This window comes from Anabrus simplex, chromosome 10 (genome assembly GCF_040414725.1).
Source record: "Anabrus simplex isolate iqAnaSimp1 chromosome 10, ASM4041472v1, whole genome shotgun sequence".
Classification (NCBI taxonomy): domain Eukaryota; kingdom Metazoa; phylum Arthropoda; class Insecta; order Orthoptera; family Tettigoniidae; genus Anabrus; species Anabrus simplex.
Genome location: NC_090274.1, coordinates 40,285,502 through 40,308,353, shown reverse-complemented (window position 1 = coordinate 40,308,353; position 22,852 = coordinate 40,285,502). Strand labels below are relative to the sequence as shown.

General features: G+C 39.7%; 1 protein-coding gene across 6 annotated transcripts in view; it reads left to right on the top strand.

Moving 5' to 3' along the window:
- Positions 1–22,852, top strand: part of LOC136882440 (uncharacterized) — a 171,460-nt gene that overhangs the window by 104,054 nt on the left and 44,554 nt on the right. For 5 of the 6 annotated variants that reach the window (XM_067155087.2, XM_067155088.2, XM_067155092.2 and 2 more), the window contains exons 5-8: positions 4,364–4,614; positions 8,393–8,752; positions 12,471–12,693; positions 17,796–17,962. In XM_067155087.2, the coding sequence (XP_067011188.2) occupies positions 4,364–4,614; positions 8,393–8,752; positions 12,471–12,693; positions 17,796–17,962 (1,001 nt within the window). The remainder of the gene's footprint in view (positions 1–4,363; positions 4,615–8,392; positions 8,753–12,470; positions 12,694–17,795; positions 17,963–22,852) is intronic. The other variant, XM_067155089.2, reaches the window with a different exon arrangement.

Sequence of the window (22,852 nt, the reverse complement as noted above, 5' to 3'; positions counted from 1 at the left end):
ATTGATTGATTGATTGATTGATTGATTGATTGATTGATTGATTGATTGATTGATTGATTGATTGATTGATTGATTGATTGATTGATTGATTGATTGATTGATTGATTGATTGATTGATTGATTGATTGATTGATTGATTGATTGATTGATTGATTGATTGATTGATTGATTGATTGATTGATTGATTGATTGATTGATTGATTGATTGATTGATTGATTGATTGATTGATTGATTGATTGATTGATTGATTGATTGATTGATTGATTGATTGATTGATTGATTGATTGATTGATTGATTGATTGATTGATTGATTGATTGATTGATTGATTGATTGATTGATTGATTGATTGATTGATTGATTGATTGATTGATTGATTGATTGATTGATTGATTGATTACAAAAGTGTAATGAATTTTATTTTGAATTGAAATTGAAATATGAATTCTATTTTTTTTTTTTTTTATGAGATGCTGCTTGTAAAGATAGGTTAAGTATATTCACTAAAGAAAATCAATAGAAATTTTTTTTAAGTGTGTTAGGGACATTGAGAGATCTGTGTTGTGGTTTTTTTAATATGGCGAATTTATGTAATTAAATATGTTGGATAAGTGATTGTAAAAGTATGTCCGGCAATGCAAGTTTGATTTGCTTACGATAAAATGTATTCTGGCTGGTAGATAACCACTATCTATAACGCAATTTATAATTTTGTGTAGAAATAGTTGTTGATATAACTCTCAATCATAAGAATCTCTTCTAAAACTTTTCAATTTTATTTATATATGGTTTGTAACTTGGCATCCATACAACAGATGCATATTCTAATTCTGACCTCACAAATGAGTTATAGAGAACACATAAAGTCTTCATGTTATTTATGTCCTTCCAGTTTCATACGATAAAACCTAGTTGTTTGAGTGCTGCATTTACTATTATTTCAATATGTGCACTGAATGATAAGTTACTACTAACTCCTAAGTCATTTACTGACTCGACTTGTTTTAAATTCTGTCCGTTCATTAAGTATTCATACTGAAAAGGATCATTCACTGTAGAATAAGTCATCACAAAGCATTTGCTGATATTAAATGTGATTTTATTCTTGACGCTCCACATGTAGATATCATCCAATACTGCTGATATATTCTCACTTTCATTTGTTTGACAGCAATTTCCCTTCTTCCATTATGATTTCACTCTTGAATTCTGTCTCCTCACATTTGACTTCTATCTTCTCATCCATACCCCTCCTCACACAATGCATTATATATTTCTACTGGTTCATCAACAGGTATATCCGGCTCCTTGGCTGAACAGTCAGTGTAGTGCTCTTCAGTACAGAGGAGCCCAGGTTCGATTCCCGGCTGGGTCGGAGATTTTAACCTTGCCACCCATCCTTGTCGAAGTTTCCACCTTATAAGGGCTGAGCCAGGCTAGAATTTTTTTATTTTTTTGCTTTACGTCGCACCAACACAGATAGGTCTAATGGCGACGATGGGACAGGAAAGGGCTAGGAGTGGGAAGGAAGCAGCCATGGCCTTAATTAAGGTACAGCCCCAGCATTTGCCTTGTGTGAAAATGGGAAACCATGGAAAACCATTTTTAGGGCTGCCGACAGTGGGGTTCAAACCTACTATCCCCCGATTACTGGATACTGGCCGCACTTAAGCGACTGCAGCTATCGAGCTTGGTAGGCTAGAAATAGCCACATGAAATTATTACTATCCATAAGGATGCAAATAGCAATAAATCTCATTAAAAATTCAAATTTTACTCTTTTCATGGAAGTGAAAAAACCAAAATGTGACGTTTTGTCCAGGTACCTTTTTTTTTAATGATATCTGTTCGTGGTATCAACCTCTATAGATCTTTCACCACTACTTTCACCACATGATAGGAACCTGCATGTAAGTGGAATTGCTGAAGTGTAGAGTGCTGAATGTGAAGAAAGGAATGTTAAGGACGACATAAATACCCAGTCCCTAGGCCAGGGATATTAATCATTTACAATTAAAAATCCCTGACCCGGCCGCCGGGTGACGGGCGGACACGTTACCCCCTACACCACGGTTCCTGACCTAGGTGCCCTTAAGTATGACCCACCTCACCACAAAATATAAATTTCATGTTTCTGTACTGACAACTAAACTAATATTCTTTAAATCACTATGACAATGATTTATTTTTGAACAATATCCTCCTTATTCAATACCTTATGGTCAATGTGAATTTTAAAAATCCACGTATGTAAACACATTACGGATTATAAATTTCACTTTTGATTCCATATTGAACTGAGATTACATCTAATTTGATTTCACAAATATTGTATTATTCTACCTATTCAATACTTTATATTAATTGCAATGCAAATATTTACATCACAAAGTGTTACCTACTTGGGGTCATCATCACCCTTAATTGAGTACACATTAATTGTCGAGTCCTTGAACAATATCTTCTTATAAAGTAATAAAACTAGTCCAAACCAAACCAAACCCCATGGCACAACAGCCCCGAAGGGCCATGGCCTACCAAGCGACCGCTGCTCAGCCCGAAGGACTGCAGATGACGAGGTGTCGTGTCGTCAGCACGACGGATCCTCTCGGCCATTATGCTTGGCTTTCTAGACCGGGGCCGCCATCTCACAGTCACATAGCTCCTCAATTGTAATCATCTAGGCTGAGTGGACCTCGAACCAGCCCTCAGATGCAGGTAAAAATCCCTGATCTGGCCGGGAATCGAACCCAGGGCCTCCGGGTAAGAGGCAGGCGCGCTACCCCTACACCGCAGGGCCGGCAATAAAACTAGTGTTAAGATCTATATGTACAGTACAATGACATACATTATGATAAATGGATAGATACATGAAATGGATGTTAAAATATGTCGTGATACAGTAAAAGTATACAATGTCATTAAAATGTCTGAGTTCTATGTACATATATTGTCGGTAAATTCTGTGGATAGTATTTCAATTGCACTTCACATCAATTTTATAGTGATGGTTGAGAATAATAAATGAACATTAAAATAATGATAATAATAATGGCGAATGGCCTCCGGAGAGGCCTGGTGCGGGTCTTTTTCTCGTAGACGGCCTATTAGGCGACCTGCATGTCTGTGAAGATGAGGGCCCTACCTAGGATGATTTCTAATGCTGAATCGAACCTGGGACCCATGGGACCAAAGACCAGCACGCTAACCATTTAGCCATGGAGCCGGACAACATAATGATAAAAGTATGGAATTCCATTCACAGTCTGAGTACATAATCAAATTGTTTCTAGTAAGTTCTGTAGCTCAGTTGCACTTGTATCATTTGAGTGAGATATGCAACACTGGCGTAGAGGGTAATATATTACTGCTTTTAAAGTCCAATTGGTAATGTAGCTTGCAAGGGTTCAGAAATAGATATATCTAGACTGGATATAAACGAATTCTTGAAAGTCTATAAACCCTGCAAACGGTGGAGTGAATGGATGGAGTTCTCAGTCCATAGTGGAAACAAATGGAACCTGATGATGAGAAAAAAGAAAGTCAAAGTTAATGCAAAGTTTGTGAAGAGAGAAGAAGAGAGTAGAAAAACAACATACGGAAACAATCACCTTGTTCAGCAGTGTGTGTGGAGTTTAGCTGGTGTGCAACTAGTATAAGTGTGTGTTGGACAGGGAAAATGGAGAAGGAAGGCGAGGTGGAGAGGGTTGAGCAGGGTGGCGTGGGGAGGGAAGTGAAGAGGGGGAAAGGGAGTGTAAACACATTGTTCAACTGGGCAAAGAAGGCAAGTATTCCGTTGAGACTTATGCTATTATGATAATCCTTATTGGCAGCAAAGCAAATCACATAATATCAATCATTAATCAGATACCGCCTAGTCCAATTAGTAGACTTGCAACTAATGGTAACATCAAGAGGACATCACGACAAGTGGACAATAGTGCACACGGAAGATTTTAAACATTTTCTTAACGAGAACATTTTAACTTTCATAATATCAGCCTCACTTCAGTTTTAAATGTTTTTAACTACAATATGTGTAATGTCAATTTTAGCAATCTACTGAAGATGATCCAATTAAGGTTGAAACATGTATAGTTGTGACAAATCTGAAATTTAAGTTTCTTTAATTTACATTAATCATAAAGTATTGAATAAGGAGGATATTGTTAAATAATAAATCAGTGTCATGGTCATAGTGATTTAAAGAATATTAATCTTACAACTCTATAATGGGCTCGCAAACCTAACTTTGGGAACCATTAGAAATCAGGGTCTCTTATCGCTGTTCCAAATACAACAACCAGCAGGAAAATCTTAGAGTAATTTGAAAATATACCTTACTGTTCTATTACTTCTCCAGGTCTGAAGGAAATTGGTGCGTTGTGTTTGGTTCATTTTCCATCAGTGAGAGAAAACCTGTTAAAGTCTGATGCTGGTGTTCCAGCTATGAACGATGTGGGCAGCAATAAGGCTATACAGACCCTGCACCACGCAGACCAGGTGACTCGCAAGCTGCAACGTAGACTGTCGCAGAGGACGATGCAGGAACTTCAGGCGTTGAAACAAGGTGGAGAGGAGACGATACAAGCTCTGCTTTACGTACTAGAACTGGTGAGTTTATATAAATCTCAAAACTGTACTCTACTTTAAGGCGAGACCAAATGTCCTGTACTGCCAATGCTAAATTAGGTATGTGTAGTTGCTTTAAAAAAATGTAAAGAAAATCATGGTATTGTATGTTCCTCGTATTTAATATTTTATCAGACTTAATTGTAATTATCTTCAAAATATAATTCATCTCCCTTGTAAAGTAGCGGTGACTGGGAATTAGAAGTGGGGAGGCAGAAAAATTTACAGACAACAAAAATGTTCTCCGAGGGAATTTCGACAGAGAAGTAAAGGTTGACAGTTTATCTATTTAACTTCAGTAATAAGAGTTTTTCAAGATTTTGATTCAGTACTATACAATAAAACTTTCACGATGTGGAAAAATTATATTACAACTAAATAAAAGTATGGCATTTATCATATACCATATTTACGCGATTAATCCCCACCACTGAATAATCCCCGCACCCTAACTTCAGGAAGGCTGATTTTGAAAACAATGCCAACATTGACTCAAATAAAACCCGCACCCCAATTTCGTGTCTCAGGTTTTTTTTAATATGCGGCTATAATTCATGTAAATACGGTGTATTTACGCGAATAATCCCTGCCACCAAATAATCCCTGCACCCCAATTTCGTGCCTCAATTTTTTTTTAAACGTGCAGGTATTATTCGCGAAAATACGGTAATTAAAACGTTGGTTTTTTTTTTTTTTTTTTTTTTTTTTCTAGTTGCTTTACGTCGCACCGACACAGATATGTCTTATGACGACGATAGGACAGGGAAGGGCTAGGAGTGGGAAGGAAGCGGCCGTGGCCTTAATTAAGGTACAGCCCCAGCATTTGCCTGGTGTGAAAATGGGAAACCATGGAAAACCATTTTCTGGGCTGCCGACAGTGGGGTTCGAACCTACTATCTCCCGAATACTGGATACTGGCCGCACTTAAGCGACTGCAGCTATCGAGCTCGGTAAAAAGCCATTTAGTATTGACACACAATGATACAGAAGACCAGGAAAAACAAGTTCAGGAATGAAAAAGTCTGAGAGGAGGTGGGAATAGGAGACTCCCTACTGCAGAGGATCCAGAAAGCAAGACTGAAGTGGTTTGGCCATGTAAGAAGGATGAGTGCAAGAAGAGAATATGAAAGAGAAGTAAAAGGCAATAGACCAGTTGGCAGACACAGAGAAAAATGAACTGATCTGGTGAAGAAAGATAGTGAGGAGAGAGGACAAGATTGGAAGAAGATTAAGAGAAGATGGAAGGGGCTTGTACACCACACCTGGGGTCCGGCTCCATGGCTAAATGGTTAGCGTGCCTTTGGTCACAGGAGTCCTGGGTTCGATTCCTGGCAGGGTCGGAAATTTTAACCACCATTGGTTAATTTCGCTGGCGTGGGGGCTGGGTGTATGTGTCGTCTTCATCATCATTTCATCCTCATCACGACGCGCTGGTCACCTACGGGCGTCAAATCAAAAGACCTGCACCTGGTGAGCCGAACATGTCCTCGGACACTCCCGGCACTAAAAGCCATAGTAATCTCCAATCATGAGCTATGGAGAAGGATGGGTGAAACCGAGATGACCATACAGATAAAGCGGCGAAAATGGAAACGGATAGGGCATACGTTGAGGAAAGGGAATGAAGCCATTGAGAGAGAGGCACTGGATTGGAACCCACAGGGTAAAAGGAGGAGAGGAAGGTCCAAACAAACGTGGCGGAGATCTGTACACATGGAGGCAATGGAAGAAGGCAAGACCTGGAGAGAGGTGAAGAGGTTGGCTGGCAACAGGATCAGATGGAGATGCTTTGTTGATGCCCTATGTTCCACAAGGAACAACAGGAATTAAGTCAAGTAAGTCATTCTTTGTTGAAATACTCTACACATCCATGAAGTACAAGAAAATCGACAATTGCCCATGCGAATTGGCTGTGTTGTTGTGAGTTTGTATTCGGGAAAAGTTGGGTTCAAACCCCACCATCAGTTCATCGTCATTGATCTGCATTTAGGGCTGTCCCCCAGGTAGCAGACTCTATATCAGTTGTTTACCTGGTCCTTTCTCAAATGATTTCAAAGAACTCTGAAGTTTGTGGATCATTTCCCTCATAAATTATTCAAATACCTCATTCTTCTTCCTATAAATTAATATTTGCACCATTTTGTCGATTTGAATTCCAGGTTCTTCATATTATGATCTTTCCTATATTTTAAAGTTCCACTCAAGCTTATTCATCTAGTAATGTCGATCCACGTCATATTTCCACTGTACTGTAAGTGCCCGCCATCAAAGGGATAAATTAGCATATTGCAAACAATAACTTCATGACCGTCATATGTTATTAGCTTCATGTCCCATATTGATGGTTCTAATGATCACAATTATAAAGCTGGATTATTTATCTATTTATTTATTTATTTATTTATTTATTTATTTATTTATTTATTTATTTATTTATATTAAAGTACTTAAAACATTTTTTCACTACCGGTTTCAGCCTTTATGATAGGCCATCTTCAGCTGCTAAAGAACCTTTATCTCTGTTAAAATAACATAAAATCTTAAACACTGCCTATTCTAAGTTTAGGATGACTTATTTCTAATTTTAAATTGATACATTGTTGTGATAAAACATGCGTCAATGAGAATTGTAAAATCAAAACCGACTTTCAACCTATTAGGTCGTGTTATGTACATTTAGTACATGTTGAAGAGATGTTAAGTACAGAGTAAAAATGGCCAACCAGACACCAGTGGGATTCGAACCTACGACCTCCCGATTTTGCATCGCTTGCTCTACCAATTGAGCTATGGTGGCCTCGGCCATCTTTGTTCTGTTGGAAAGGATCTAAGCTACACTACTGCCATCACACTGTAGAGTCAATGAATATTGAATTTTCACGACCGCATTGTAATCGAAACCAACTTTCAACCTATTAGGTCCTGTTACGTACATTTAGTACATGTTGAAGAGCTGTTAAGTACAGAACAAAAATGGCCAACCAGACACCAGTGGGATCCGAACCTACAACCTCCCGAATTTGCGTCGCTTGCTCTACCAATCACGTTTAATGGCAGTAGTGCCAGACCTGTAGCTTAGATCCTTTCCAACAGAACAAAGATGGCCTAGGCCACCATAGCTCAACTGGTAAAGCAACCGATGCGAAATCAGGAGGTTGTGGGTTCGGATCCCACTGATGTCCGGTTGGTCATTTTTGTTCTGTACTTAACATCTCTTCAACACATACTAAGTGTACATAACACGACCTAATAGGTTGAAAGTCGGTTTTGATTACAATGCGGTTGTGATTATTCATTATTCATAGAATTGTAAAAGTCTAAAATTATCTAATAGTTCATTAATGAAGTGTCACTGGTCTTGATGTTCCTTTAACACATTCTTTTGATTTCTATATTACAATTTTTATGTTTCATAATATATCGCCACTACTGGCTTCATTGTGGGGTAATGAATTTTCAGTAATGTCATTTATTAGACAAAACAGCTGCAGATTATGCTGCAAGAATAGAGAAGAATTTATGACTTTGGGCTAAACCTCTAAAATATACTCGCTACCTTACAGTGGATTAAACTGGTCTTCATATGTGGAGAGCCGTGGAATAAGCACTCTTTATCTACAATAATATGCTGGAAAAGTTCAAAAGACTGGAGGAAATAATCTTAGATCACATGTTGTGGTAATGCCTTCTCAAAGTTATAATTGTATTAATATCATACAAATTAACAAAATAATTGAAGTAATCTGTACATTCCTTGCAGTACGCACGAGACCCGAAGGCTGCTCAGGAGAAAGCTCGAGAACTGTGGGCAACTCTAAGCGAGAACGAACCTAACAACGTTCTTCCGCCAGCGAACCTGGAGGAGTGGCTCGTGATCCTGACTCGTAGGTTCACGCGTCGCATGGTGCACCTCGTCAACTACATCCGCACCAAGCGCGTGGACGAACGAACTGGCAAGGAGATCAAACCCGAGAACTTGGAGCAGTGGCTGTACATGAAGACCCACGAGACAGTAGTTCAACTGGCTGACATCGTTCATGTCGTTATCAACCTCCCATCCAACGTCTCGCTTGAGAAACTGATCCCATTCCATGAACAAACCATCAGCGTGATTCGCAAGGTAAAGTTCAATAAAACAACACAGATTAACACAGGGTGTGAATCTTGAATTAGCGCTAGAACCGCCACAAGATTTTCCGAGCTCTATTTTGACTACAGGTTGAGTTTTTCTTATGTCAAACTGACACAAATAGGTCTTCTTGAAAATGATGGGATAGGAAAGGGCAGGGAGTAGAAAGGAAGCAACCATGGCCCCAACATTTCCCTGATGTGAAAATAGGAAACCATGGGAAAACACTTTCAGGGCTGCTGGCAGTGGGGTTTGAACCCACTAACTCCCGAATACAGACTGACAGCCATGTGACCCAAACTGCACGGTCAATAGGATTTATTGTAGGATTTGTGCTGCAGTGACTTTTCCTGATTAGTGGTCTCATCATCCAAAATAAATATACAGATGAACCCCATTATATGCGGATTCGTTATCCGCGATTTCGCATATACGCGATTTTGGTTTCAAGTCTAGTGCTGCCATCTGTTGACAGTACGTGGAAGCTGTAATAGCCTGAGGTGGGTACAGACATGCGTGCCAAACTCTGCAACGTACACTACGTTGCACGGGAAGGTTAAACGGGGCAAGCGCATCTCTACTCGCGTCGTCTGTCGTGTTTGGCGAAACGTGAATCGTCAGTTCCGATCAGCAAAGCTGTGAAGTTGCACTTGACGGGTTTCGTATTTAAAACCCTGGGCAAAAGGAAAGAAACTGAGATGTTGAAAGAAAGAAGCGCGTACCAGAGTCGTATTCGTTAGAAACAAAGCTAGAAGTTTTGGATCGCTATGAGAAAAATGAGCGTATTGGTGACATTCACCATGCTTTGGGACTTAGTGTATAATATCCACTATGAGAACTATTCGTGACAATGTGGAATCAATTCGAAAAACTGCTCAATCTTCTACTAACTTAAGTGTGACTATAGTGACCAAATCTCACTCAGAAGCGATGGAAAGAATGGATGGGATTGTTCTTGATTTATGAATTTCATTTTCCGTATTGACATTTACCAATCTTCATAATTTAACACGTATCAAGCTTATACTGATCCATTTCACAGTTATAGGAATGTGCTGTTATTTACAAATGGAACCTATAAAGATCAACGTTCGACATATATAAAAAAGGCAAATTATGGAAATATAACGCAAGAATCAAGGCCAACACATTTCAGTGTCACTAAACACACTGACTATATTACTAGACATTCAAGTGTTTTTAAAACTTCTGTAGTAAATGATAAGCATTCAATTTAATAGACATTTATGTTTTATACATTACATAATCAACATAATATGAAACTTGTAATTTTACGCAAGAAGGAACTGACATTTAATCATTAGGTTTAAAAGCCAACCATACACGGCATATTTAAACATTACCAATATCTGATGTTATATAAGACAAATTGTTATAATATTTTACCACATAACAATGCAAGATCCAAGCAATATGTATTTTAGACTTTAAAGTACAATGATTAGATTTTAAAGTACAATAGTGTGTTTATGTAAAAATATTTTATAGAGGTCAACACGCATTTATATTTTGCCTAAAATAATATCACTCCAGCAATAAGGTATAAAGATGTAACATGATATTTTAATATAATTATCACGCAAGCTTTATTTATCAAATTTTACTGATAGTCTATTCACGATTGTACATAAGTATAAAGGGTTTCGATTCAACAGAATAAGCAATACCTAAGATAGATGCTTAATCAACCCAAGGATGCATTCTGTCAGCCCAAGGGCATGTATATAATAGACAAAGTTTTGTAATTTTAATTTTTAATTTTAACACAATGCTTAGAAATTTGTAAGTTTTTTAGATAAGTTTTCACTGAAAATTATGAAACAATACATTATGAAGGTCTTTCAGAGGTATAAGATAGAAATGCAAATGTAATTCTGATATAGCTGAGGATGACCCATGAAGGGTCGAAACCGGTCCTAGATTGTAATACTTTACAAGAAAAATAAATGTATTGATTAGGTGGAATTTTTCTTTCCTTTTATGAAGATTGGATGGGATTGAGCATCACAACCAACAGCACATGCCTCTCACCGGAGCTACTATTCAAGCTAAAGCCAACAGCTTGTATGCAGAGTTTAGTTTACTATTGTGTATTTCCATGTTAAATATTTAAGTGTATAAAGTTTGCATTAAAATGCATTTCAGAAACAGGATAATGGTTATATTTTGTAAAAATACTAAGAATCTCTGCTATTTTAAACTTAATATTTCAGTAAATGGAAACCTGACCCTGTATTTTACATATAAAATGAATCTCGATTTATGCTAATTCGGTAAGCGCAGCAATCAGATCAAAATTTGGTGTATGGCTTTTCAGGTGTTTGCTCCATTAACCAGCGTTTCGTCTTAGGTCTGACACTAGACTCTTCAGAGTGGGATGTGTCACATTCTACCCACTGACGCTGGGGTGTATGCAGGTGAACTTATCAGAAGCCCATCTAACAGGCACAGTCTGATAACTGCATACGGGAGATAAAACTCCACAATGGAATTAATACCCGCCTAGCAATTTCGAATGGAAATTCTAAGTTCCCATGAAGGGAATTAGATATTTTTCCACCAATAGACCATATCAAAAATCAGATCAAAATTTGGTGTATGGCTTTTCAGGTGTTTGCTCTATTAAAAGTCTGGAACGATGTCTGAGGAAATCTCAACGTCGTTTATCTGTGCAAGCAGGAATTAAGAGATCGTCGTGTCAAAGCATTATCAAAAAGGACCTGCATTTGTATCCTTACAAATTTACATTTGTGCTTGCGTTAAAGTATCCAGACAAACCATCGCGTGTTTGGTTCTGCCGATGGTTTCTGAGTGAAGTGGAATCAGGACTTTTGGATCCTCAGTTTTTCATTTCTTCAGATGAGGCCATTTCCAGCATCTTCTGTGATGTTCATTAACAAGGGTGAATCCCGCGTAAGTCGTATTGTAAATATTTTCTGGGACATTTTATTTTCAAGTAACTAATCTCATTTCGTTCCATATTGAAGATAACAATAAGTAAAATTCTTTCAAGAATAAAATTTTACTGTGTCCACCTATTCAATACAATTATAATTGTAATTATAATTATATAATAATTATACTTATATAATATATATAATTATATAATAATTATAATTGTATTGAATAGGTGGACACAGTAAATTTTGTTCTTGAAAGAATTTTACTTACATTTTATTTTGTCCGCCCTATACAAAACCATTTATTGTAGAACCACCTTACCTCTGCATGCCTTCAGAGCCTACAGGTCTGCAGGGGATTACACTGAAGGTCTGTAGAGGTATGGTTGTTCTGCAACAAATCATTTCTTATACATGCATATGTTGCCACAACATTTTTCCAGCCCTCATATGTGATGTTTCTCCTTTGCCACATTATCCTGTTTGCATTAGAAACAACAGTACTTTTGTGCAAACTATTTATCTAAAATTTCACATTTTTTCTCAAAAATGGATTCTGAAACAGAAAAGCAAATTACCTGTTTAAGTTCAGCAGAAATAATGCTTTCAGGAAAACCCTTTAAGGTCCAGAAAAGTACAACTGTGTAACACATTGCTATCAAAATAATCCTGAGCTTAGTAAGGTATCGTTGACACAGTAAACCTGGTAAAGAAAAACCTACAATTTAAGTTAGAATCTCAAGTTTTACCAAAGAAAGTGTTAAAAAATATATTAATTTTTTTTCTAGTTCATGGACAGCATGAATTCGTACATGAAGACTACAGTTGTTCAACCAGTTCTGAAACGCACCAACTCTATCAAGCAGTTCAGCCTGGAGAAAGCTAATCACATCCTGGACAGTAAATATGCCGAATTTGCAGCTGATCGACTGGAGAGTGCTCTCGATGTCGCCGACAAGTACATCGATCAGTATCTGCCCGATGACTTGCCGGGACAGTATGACCCACCAGGTAAACAAACTACACACCAGGACTATCAGATCTACCTTACTGCCAGTTTTTCTTAGTACGGTATTAGCTGTTTTATTCAGGAGTAGTTGTACAGTAAGTTCAGCAGTACAAGCAGTCAACAGAAAATTAGAATTACATTCAAGACCGTTTATTGTGACATCACTTTTAACATACCAATATAAATGGCCCGTTATTGGACATTATAAATATTCCAGCTAACTCATTCCTGGTTGCCAGCGTTTCGCCCTCGTGTGCTAGGTTGGGCTCATCAGTTGGTACCTATCGCTTTTAACGACGTACTGGATATAGTAGCAAAATTTAACGGTTCCGTCTAAACAGTCATGAAGACAGACTGTCATTTTAAATTTTAACACAGTGAATTCGTCCTTGTTTTAAAATTATAATACACTGCAAGTTTTTGACTAAGGGCCGGTTCTACCACCTCCTGGTAAAGTAGCGCGTAACTTACCCTCCGCGTAAAAGGATGTTTCCGTTCGACCACCCCCAGGTAGCGCTATCGGCAGCATAAATCGTAGCTACGCGGCGCGTAATTTATCGGCCGCTTCGAGGGCCCGATAAGACTTTACCTGCCGGGCAAGTTTTGAGAGTTGAACATTATTAGCTGTATTTCTGGTGACATACAACTTAAATTAGCTTAGTATACTGAAAGAAGCATGATACTGTAACAGTGGCCGATATTGTATTGTAGGACCTTGAACATTAATGCTTCCCTTGAGTTGCAACGGTCACACCAGCCTCTCGCATCGGTAGCGTAGGGGACACATTTCATACGTCAAGCTTTCGTAAAGAAAATTTAGAAGGATAGAAAATCAAAATCTATTTGGAAATCATTTCAAATGGACTTTAATTTTCTACTTTTTCAGTTTTCATAGACGAGGTATAACTTAATGTATTTATCCTTACTACCTGAAGAGTTGTCCCAGTGTAATGGCTAACACGCTCAGTTTGTAATACGACGTATGCAGGTTCGAGTCTCTACTATGACGAATTTTTTTATTTCCATTATTAGCGTTGTGTTAATCTGTATGCCTCTTTTCATACGTTATTTTGTTAATAATATATTTCATTGAAATATTTAATCACAATATTATGTCTGTCCGCCTTTGTGGTGTAGTGGTTAGCGTGATTAGCTGCCACCCCCGGAGGCCCGGGTTCGATTCCCGCCTCTGCCACGAAATTTGAAAAGTGGTACGAGGGCTGGAACGGGGTCCACTCAGCCTCGGGAGGTCAACTGAGTAGAGGTGGGTTCGATTCCCACCTCAGCCATCCTGGAAGTGGTTTTCCGTGGTTTCCCACTTCTCCTCCAGGCGAATGCCGGGATGGTACCTAACTTAAGGCCACGGCCGTTTCCTTCCCTCGTCCTTGCCTATCCCTTCCAATCTTCCCATCCCTCCACAAGGCCCCTGTTCAGCATAGCAGGTGAGGCTGCCTGGGCGACGTACTGGTCATACTCCCCAGTTGTATCTCTGACCAAGAGTCTGAAGCTCCAGGACACTGTCCTTGAGGCGGTAGAGGTGGGATCCCTCGCTGAGTCCGAGGGAAAAACCGAACCTGGAGGGTAAACAGATGATGATGATGATGATGATGATGATGATGATGATGATGATATGTCTACTAGGAAATTGCTTTATACCCATGCTACTTATAGAAAGTGTTATGATTATTAGCACATAGGACTGTCGCCCAGGTAGCAGATTCCCTATCAGTTGTTTACATAGTCTTCTTGTAAATTATTTCGAAGAAATTGGAAACTATTCCGTTCCCGAATTCCTCTCCCTATGAATGGATATTTATCCCGATTAGTTCTTTATATTTACTGTACAAACTTTATCTTCATAAAGTTAAACATTGCAATGAAATGCTTTATCAATAAATGGAAGCATGTGGAACTAAACGAGGTCACAGAACTAGTTGCAAATAGAGCTTCGTGGATATATATAATCAGTTCACAGAAGCCTGCAGATAGAATGCTCAAAGGCAATAAGTCCATAAAGAAGATGTGTGTGTTTATACGTATATGGAAGCGTGTAAAAGAGAGTTAAGAACAACGGCAGGGAATGAAAATACATTTTAAAATGTAAATTTGAAATACGACGAAAACCTGCGTACCTTCTATTACAGAGCGAGCGACTTGACTAATCTACTACGACAATACTCTTCAATAACGCTGCCTTACATGACAGGCGTAAGAAAATGTAATCTCGAGATTTTAATCCCAATTAGGTATTGATATTGAAGATCATAGCTTAAAATCACAAAAGCTTGACATAACTCGTTGTCCATAACTCTAAAGACTCCCCTTATTAGGCTTTTTGGTGATAATCAGCAGACGCAAGCACAGGGAAATAAGACAATCAAAATGAGTTTCATGCATCTGACGATAGATAGCACCACACGCGAAAGCGAGAAGTCGCTGAAAATCAGTCTAGCCAACTTCGTATATCGGTGTCTAGCTCCGGGTAGCTACCCAGCGCTTGCGCGGAGGTGGTTGGACGCAAGCCAAAGTACCAGCCGATTTACACCTCCAGGTAGTTTACCTCCCGGGCAGCTGCCAGCCACTTTACCAGCAGATGGTAGAACCAGCCCTAAGAGGTCCACAAATTTGCCATTATCACTTATGTTTCAATTCCATCGTGTCTCATTTGTTTTCGTTCTTTTCTTCATTATGTTTTAACGCATTTTTAGCATCAATTATTATGTAAAAACTTTAACCTGTTTTCACTGAAGATGGCTCAAACGAGTTGTTTATTACTCCATCTAATGATAGAGATGTGTATGTATTCAAAAGGAGGACATATTAAATTTCCTTTGTAAAGTGAAACCGTCAATACAGAATGATTCTAATACCTTGTAATAGTGAAGTTAAAACAGTATGGGTCTGCTAAGCAAAACAATATCTGGACGCATCTAACAGAAACAATTATATTGTTGTTTTTTTCTTTTCCTGCCATTTTAAAATCTTTTTCTATGTAATATCTGAAGCAAACTCTTTTCTGTTTTGACTCAGTTAATTTACAAGGCATGTTTTTTTAAGTAAGTACCGTTTTGATATAGAAAAAAAAGTAATGCAATTTTTTAAACAATTTTTTTATGTGTAAGCCTGTACCTTAAATTATTTCTCTTGCGCGCGGCTGTGAGCTTGCATCCGGGAGATAGTAGGTTCGAATCCCACTATCGGCAGCCCTGAAGATGGTTTTCCGTGGTTTCCCATTTTCACACCAGGCAAATGCTGGGGCTGTACCTTAAACAAGGCCACGGCCGCTTCCTTCCAACTCCTAGGCCTTTCCTATCCCATCGTCGCCATAAGACCTATCTGTGTCAATGCGACGTAAAGCCCCTAGCAAAAAAAAAAATTATTTCTCAATATAAGTTCCAGGCATATTAAGGCACTTGTCATATCATGAAGCCAGCTTCTGAATTCCATCTGCATAGTAAACTATCGCCTAATGTGCCAGCCACTGCTGCGCGGCCGTTTTTAGGTTGTCGTCATCGCAGTGCTGACCTCGTAAATGCTTCTTCAGGTGCAGGAACAAGTGGTAGTCACTAGGCGCTAGGTCATAACTACACGGAGGTCAATCAAATTTTTCCCAACCAAATGAAGCGATGAGGTCTCGGATTCGATTAGCAGGGTGAGATCGCACATTGTCATGAAGCAAAAGAATCCCCCTTGTGAGCATGACAAGCTGTTTGTTTTGGATTACATGACCACAAATTCCAACAATCTAAGCATCCTGACACAATTTCATAAAGAACACTCCTTGAAATTTCAGGCAACTCATAACTTAGGTAATGATGAAAGCTAAAGGCATCTGTTTTCTCTAACCTTTACATCAACATTTTGCACCAATTCCTCAGTATGGACAGACGATCGCCCACTACGCTTCTCGTCGTGGACATTAGCACGGCCTTCTTTAAATGCTCCAACCCATTTTCTTAACATTCCTTTGCTGATTCTCCATACACTTCACTAATCTGCCAATGAATTTCAACAGCCTTCACGCCTTTTCCATTTAAAAATCGAAACATAGCGTGTACTTCACACTTGGCAGGACTATTAATTGTTGGAGGCATTTTCAATATGCACAAACAAACGTAAATATGGGTGAATGTTTCTGTAATGGCATTCATGGCTAGCCTACAGATGTATGTACTAAACGACAATTAAAGCGCTGCAGTGGCCATATTTTAAAACGGTAACTTACTTTAAAAACACACTTTGTATAACTGTTAAGTTCTTCACTCTACCAAAAGTAAATTTGAATTTATTAAAAAAAAAATTTTTTGCTATTTGTTTTACGTCGCACCGACATGGACAGGTCTTATGGCGATGGTGGGATAGGAAAGGGCCAAAAGTGGGAAGGAATCGGCCGTGGCCTTGATTAAGGTACAGCCGCAGCATTTGCCTGGTGTGAAAATGGGAAACCACAGAAAACCATCTTTAGGGCTGCCAACAGTGGGGTTCGAACCCACTATCTCCTGGATGCACGAGTCGTCATTGAAATGAACTCTATGAGGCTTGGGTGATTTTGATCAGTTGGCTGTGCTTCTTAATCTTCTTTCTTTCTTAATCCATTTACTGTCCAGGGTTGGCTTTTCCCTTAGACTCAGTGAAGGATCCCACCTCTACTGCCTCAAGGATAGTGTCCTGGAGCTTGAGACTTTGGATCGGGATACAACTGGACAGGAGAACGATTATCTCACCCATATGGCCTCATTTGCTATGCTGAACAGGGGCCTTGTGAGGGATGGGAAGATTGGAAGGGATAGGCAAGGAAGGAGGAAGAAAGCCATAAGTTAGGTACTGTCCAAGCATTTGTCTAGATGAGAAATGGGGAAATCGGAGAAAACCACTTTCAGGATGGCTGAGGTGGAAATGAAAACCTTTCCACTCAGTTGACCTCCAGACGCTGAGTCCTCGTACCACGTTTCAAATTTCATGGCAGAGCCGAGAATCGAACCTGGGCCTCCAGGGGTGGCAGCTAATCACACTGACCACTACACCACAGAGGCGGATTGTGCTCTTAATCGTAGTACGTAATGATTGATGCTGTCATGACTAAGAACAGATGATCATTTTCCAGCTACCAACGACATCGGCGGCAGCAAAGCCAAGCAGACCATCAATCACGTGGACAAGTTCTCTCGGAAACTGCAGAGAAGGTTGACACAGAGGACCCTGATTGAAGCAAAGGCCTTCAAGCAAGGAGGACAGGATACACTGCAGTATATGCTCTTCCTCGCTGAACTGGTACGTAACTCATCTTCAAAATCATGCCGAGAAGATTGGATTATTTTTTTGTTTGCTAATGGTTTTACATTGCACTGACACAGATAGGTCTTATGGCGACGATGATATAGGAAAGGCCTAGGAGTTGGAAGGAAGCGACTGTGGCCTTAATTATGGTACAGCCCCAGCATTTGCCTGGTGTGAAAGTGGGAAACCACAGAAAACCATCTTCAGGGCTGGTGACAGTGGGATTCAAACCCACTATCTCCCAGATGGAAGCACACAGCCACGCGCCCCTAAGCGCTCGGCCAACTCGCCTGGTGGAAAATTTTACCCTGTCCTTAAACTAGTTATAGCGCTTTAGAAAATATATTAGATGTTCACTCTAAAAGTAAGCTAAATAAGTTAGCCACTTTCATTTACCATGATGATGATGATGATGATTTTTGTTTAAAGGGGCCTAACAGCTAGGTCATCAGCTCCTAATGGTATGAGGTGCAATGAAATTACAACTAAAACTTCAAAATGTATCCACTGACTAGAATCTAAAACAGGGCATCTCAGAGTGCATGCACTGGTGCATTGCGTGGCGCAAGGTGCAAAAGATGACTTTGCTAGGTTGTCCAGAGTGCAAACCTCCACTCCTGGATGTTAAGCAATAACGCTGTCTCTCTCTTCCCCTACGCCTGCTCACTCGCTCCGCCATCTGAGCAAAGTTGAGCCAAGCTTAGCCAATCTTAGCCGAGTCAACTCAAGATAAAACGCTGGTCCGAGCAGAGCCGAGTTGGACCATTACACGGAGCATAGAACCTCTGCACCTCGGTTTGCACGCGTGAGATTTTGGGTGTTTGAGAGGTCCTGATCTAAAATGAATCATGATGGAAAAATGATTGTGAAATCAAAACAATCCAATTCGCAATGCCTTAATTACTGGAAGGGTGCTTATTATCTGAATGGATCCGAAATCCAGGTCACCGGCCCCTCATTAATGGTACTAATTAGTGGTAAAGCAAAGCCATGATGTTCCTCCTATAGTGGTACTAATCAGAGGAGACACAGGCTCATGGTGTTCCTTGAATGGTGGTACTAATCACACGTAATTCAGACCCGTGGTATGTCATACATAATGGTACCACTCACAAGTAACACAGACCCATGGTGTTATTCACATAAGGGTACTACTTACAGGCAACATAGACCCAATGTGTTCCTCACATTGTGGGACTAATCATAAAACCCCACGGCACTTAATGCCCTTGAAAGGGCTTTGGCCTGCCCAGCGACCGCTCCTCAGCCCGAAGGCCTGCAGATTACAAAGGGTTGTGTGGTCAGCACGACGCATCCCCTCGGCTATTATTCTGGGCCTCCGAGACCGGGGTCACCATCTCACCGTCAGATAGCTCCTCAATTCTAATCACGTAGGCTGAGTGGACCTCGAACCAGCCCTCAGGTCGAGAGAAAAATCCCTGACCTGGCCGGGATCAAACCCGCGGCCTCCGAGCGAGAGGCAGGCACGATACCACTACACCACGGGGCCGGCATGTGGGACTAATCATGGGCACCGGTTATATCTGTGATGCTCCTCACATAGAGGTACTAAGCTCAGGCCACATATACTCCATGGTGTACCTCACATAAGGGTACTACTCTCAGAGAACGCAGACCCATGATGTTCCTAACATAGTGGTAGTAATCCCAGGCAACGCAAACCTATTGTGCTCCTGATATAGTGGTACTACTTGTAGGTAACGCAGACCCATTCTAAACAAAGTGGAACCAACCCATTCGAGCGCAATGCTCAGCACCTGCTCTTGCTAGACGCTATTCTGTGCGACAGAGCACCCGCTCCTCCGCCATGAAGTAATGCACACGATGGTACTAATCGCAAGTAACGTAGCCCCATGGTGTTCCTTACATGGTGGTACTAATCACAAGTGTTTATCATCCCTTGGTCGCCCCTTTTAGTCGCCTCTTACGACAGGCAGAGGATACAGTGGGGTGTACTCTTCACGTGTGTCCGCCACCCACAGGGGTTTTTCATGTACCATAAGAGATCAATTATATTGGAATTAAGCAGTATTTTTCAAGCTTCTTAGCAGAGAGATAGTTTGCAATGACATTAGTAGAAGAATAAATGTGAATGGAGATGGAATGAAAGATCATAACATGAAGAGAAAGTTGTAATACAAGAGGACAAATTGGGACAAATATTTCTTTACTGGAAGAGCAATATAGGGATTGGAATAATTTACCTAGGGACATGCTCCATAAATTTCCAACTTCTTCGAAAACATATAGAGAAGCTGCCTGGCTGAAACAGCTAAGGCATGCTCAGTTCACCCGGAAGGACGTGGGTTCGATTCCCCGTCAGGAAATCAAAAAATTTAAGAAACGATATTTCCGCTTCTGGAGGAGCATATGGTCCTGAGGTTCACTCAGCGTACACCAAAAATGAGTACCAGGTTAATTCCTGGGGGCAAAGGTGGCCAGGCATAGAGCTAACTGCTCCACCCCACAAAGTGCCGAGGTTACAGGGTTTTCATAGCCTGCACAGAGATGACTTTGCTTTGCTTTTGAAATCATGTAAGAAAAGATTAAATAAACAACTGATAGGGAATCTGCCACATGGGCAACAGGCCTAAATGCATTTCACTGGTAACTGATTTATAGGACTGTTTTTATTATCTCCTGAAATGGGGTTGGAGATGAGCTGAAATGAAATTGTATGGCATATTATTATGACTGCATGCTCATCCTGATACCAACTTCAGTTGAGGAGTTGATGAAAATGTAATGTAAATGTAAACTTGTGTCCAGGCACACCCCCCATGGAGGTGAGCTGCATGTACCATGTCAACCACATGCCAGCCCTCCTGCCAGTTTCAAGTTTCTGGCAGTACTGGGAATCGAACCCAGGCCCCCGAATACAGCAGCTAATAACACTAGCCGTTACACTACGGAAGCAGACATGAATGAGGTAGAAGGAATCTGCTGTGTTCTATGGCTAAGAACTGTCCCAGGATTTTCCTGGAAGTGAAAATTAATCCCTTGATGTTGACCTCCATACGTCATATAGACTTCTTTTTCTTTACATGTTGTCGACTTCTATGTGTGGTATAGACCCCTGTAGGCCTAATTTCATTTTCTTCTAGCTTTTAGTTTTGCAGTTGTCGAGATCAAAATGGTATATCTTTGAAGGTGAAGATCTCTGCCTCCCTTGTATGTATGAATCAGGCCAAATCAGTGTTTCTTCAATCAATCAATCAGTCAATACTGATCTGCATTTAGGGCAGTCGCCCAGGTGGCAGATTCCCTATGTGTTGTTTTCCTAGTCTTTTCTTAAATGATTTCAAAGAAATTTGATATTTATTGAACATTTCCCTTGGTAAGTTATTCCAATCCCTAACTCCCCTTCCTATAAATGAATATTTGCCCCATTTTGTCCTCTCGAATTCCAACTTTATCTTCATATTGTGATCATTCCTACTTTTAAAGACACCGTTCAAACTTACTCGTCTACTAATGTCATTCCATGCCATCTCCTCGCTGACAGCTCAGAACATACCATTTAGTCAAGCATCTCTTCTCCTTTCTCCCAAGTCTTCCCAGCCCAAACTTTGCAACATTTTTGTAACGCTACTCTTTTGTCGGAAATCATCCAGAACAAATCGAGCTGCTTTTCTTTGGATTTTTCTTGAATCAAGTAATCCTGGCGAGGGTCCCATACACTGGAACCAAAGGCTATTTGGGGTCTTACCAGAGACTTATATGCCTTCTCCTTTACATCCTTACTACAACCCCTAAATACCTCCATAACCATGTGCAGAGATCTGTACCCTTTATTTACAATCATCTTCATGTGATTACCCTAATGAAGCTCTTTCTTTATACTGTATTAACACCTAGGTACTTACAACCTGACTTTTAACTCCGTTTATCATCATACAATTGCCTACTGTCCATCAACCTTATTGAGGTCATCAAGGTCTTTCTTTCTTTCAAAAGAATTTGAAATAGTCTGACCTCTCTCTGCTTGATAGCATATAGACTTAAATTTCTGCTGCATTCTATCAGATGTATGTAACATTACACATCATTTCCATATGTAGATTGATAGCATAAATTGCCCATCTTTTCACAGATATGCCTGTTCACATTATCTGGTGAGGATTCCTATAATTTTTTCGACACCTTGAAACCTCTTACTTGACTTGCTATCACTTTGAAATATGATATTGTGTGGCACAGAATCATGGTATGGTGCAGTTTGAATGAAATAGAAGTAATTAAATGTTTAAAAAATTGACGATGACACCAGATTGGACTGAGCAAAGCGAGAGTGGATGCATAATGTACAGAATGGGTGTGCATGGTGTGCAAGACCAAAATCAAATCAAAATCACTTTATTTGCAAATGAGGTGTCTACCTCGGTGGCAAATGATACGCACAGATACATTGTTCTCAAGCACTAAATTTTAAATTAAAAAGAAGAAAAGACATCCTCCTAAAATACAGTATTAAACCATTTACATTAACAATTTTTCTATTAAACACACAGCTCATCCTTATTAAATTTATATCATTTACAAAATTCTACTCATAATATCTTCTGTACTTACACACATAATCAAATCATATACAGTATGTGGAATCACTTCAAATAATAATATACAACTGCTATAAGATTTAAATTTTTATTTCTTTATTTTCTAAATCCTTTTTGGTACCTAACATGCACAACGACCTGCTGCATCTTAACCAGAGCCCTTTTTGCCACCAAGTAATGGACAGTGAAATACACTATAGTGCATGCCCTCTTTGTCATGAACCAATCATCCTATTAACCTGAGATTTGTGTTAAACTAATCTTTGAACTGTTGTTCCTGATTCTTCCACTCAAAGTTCCCAAG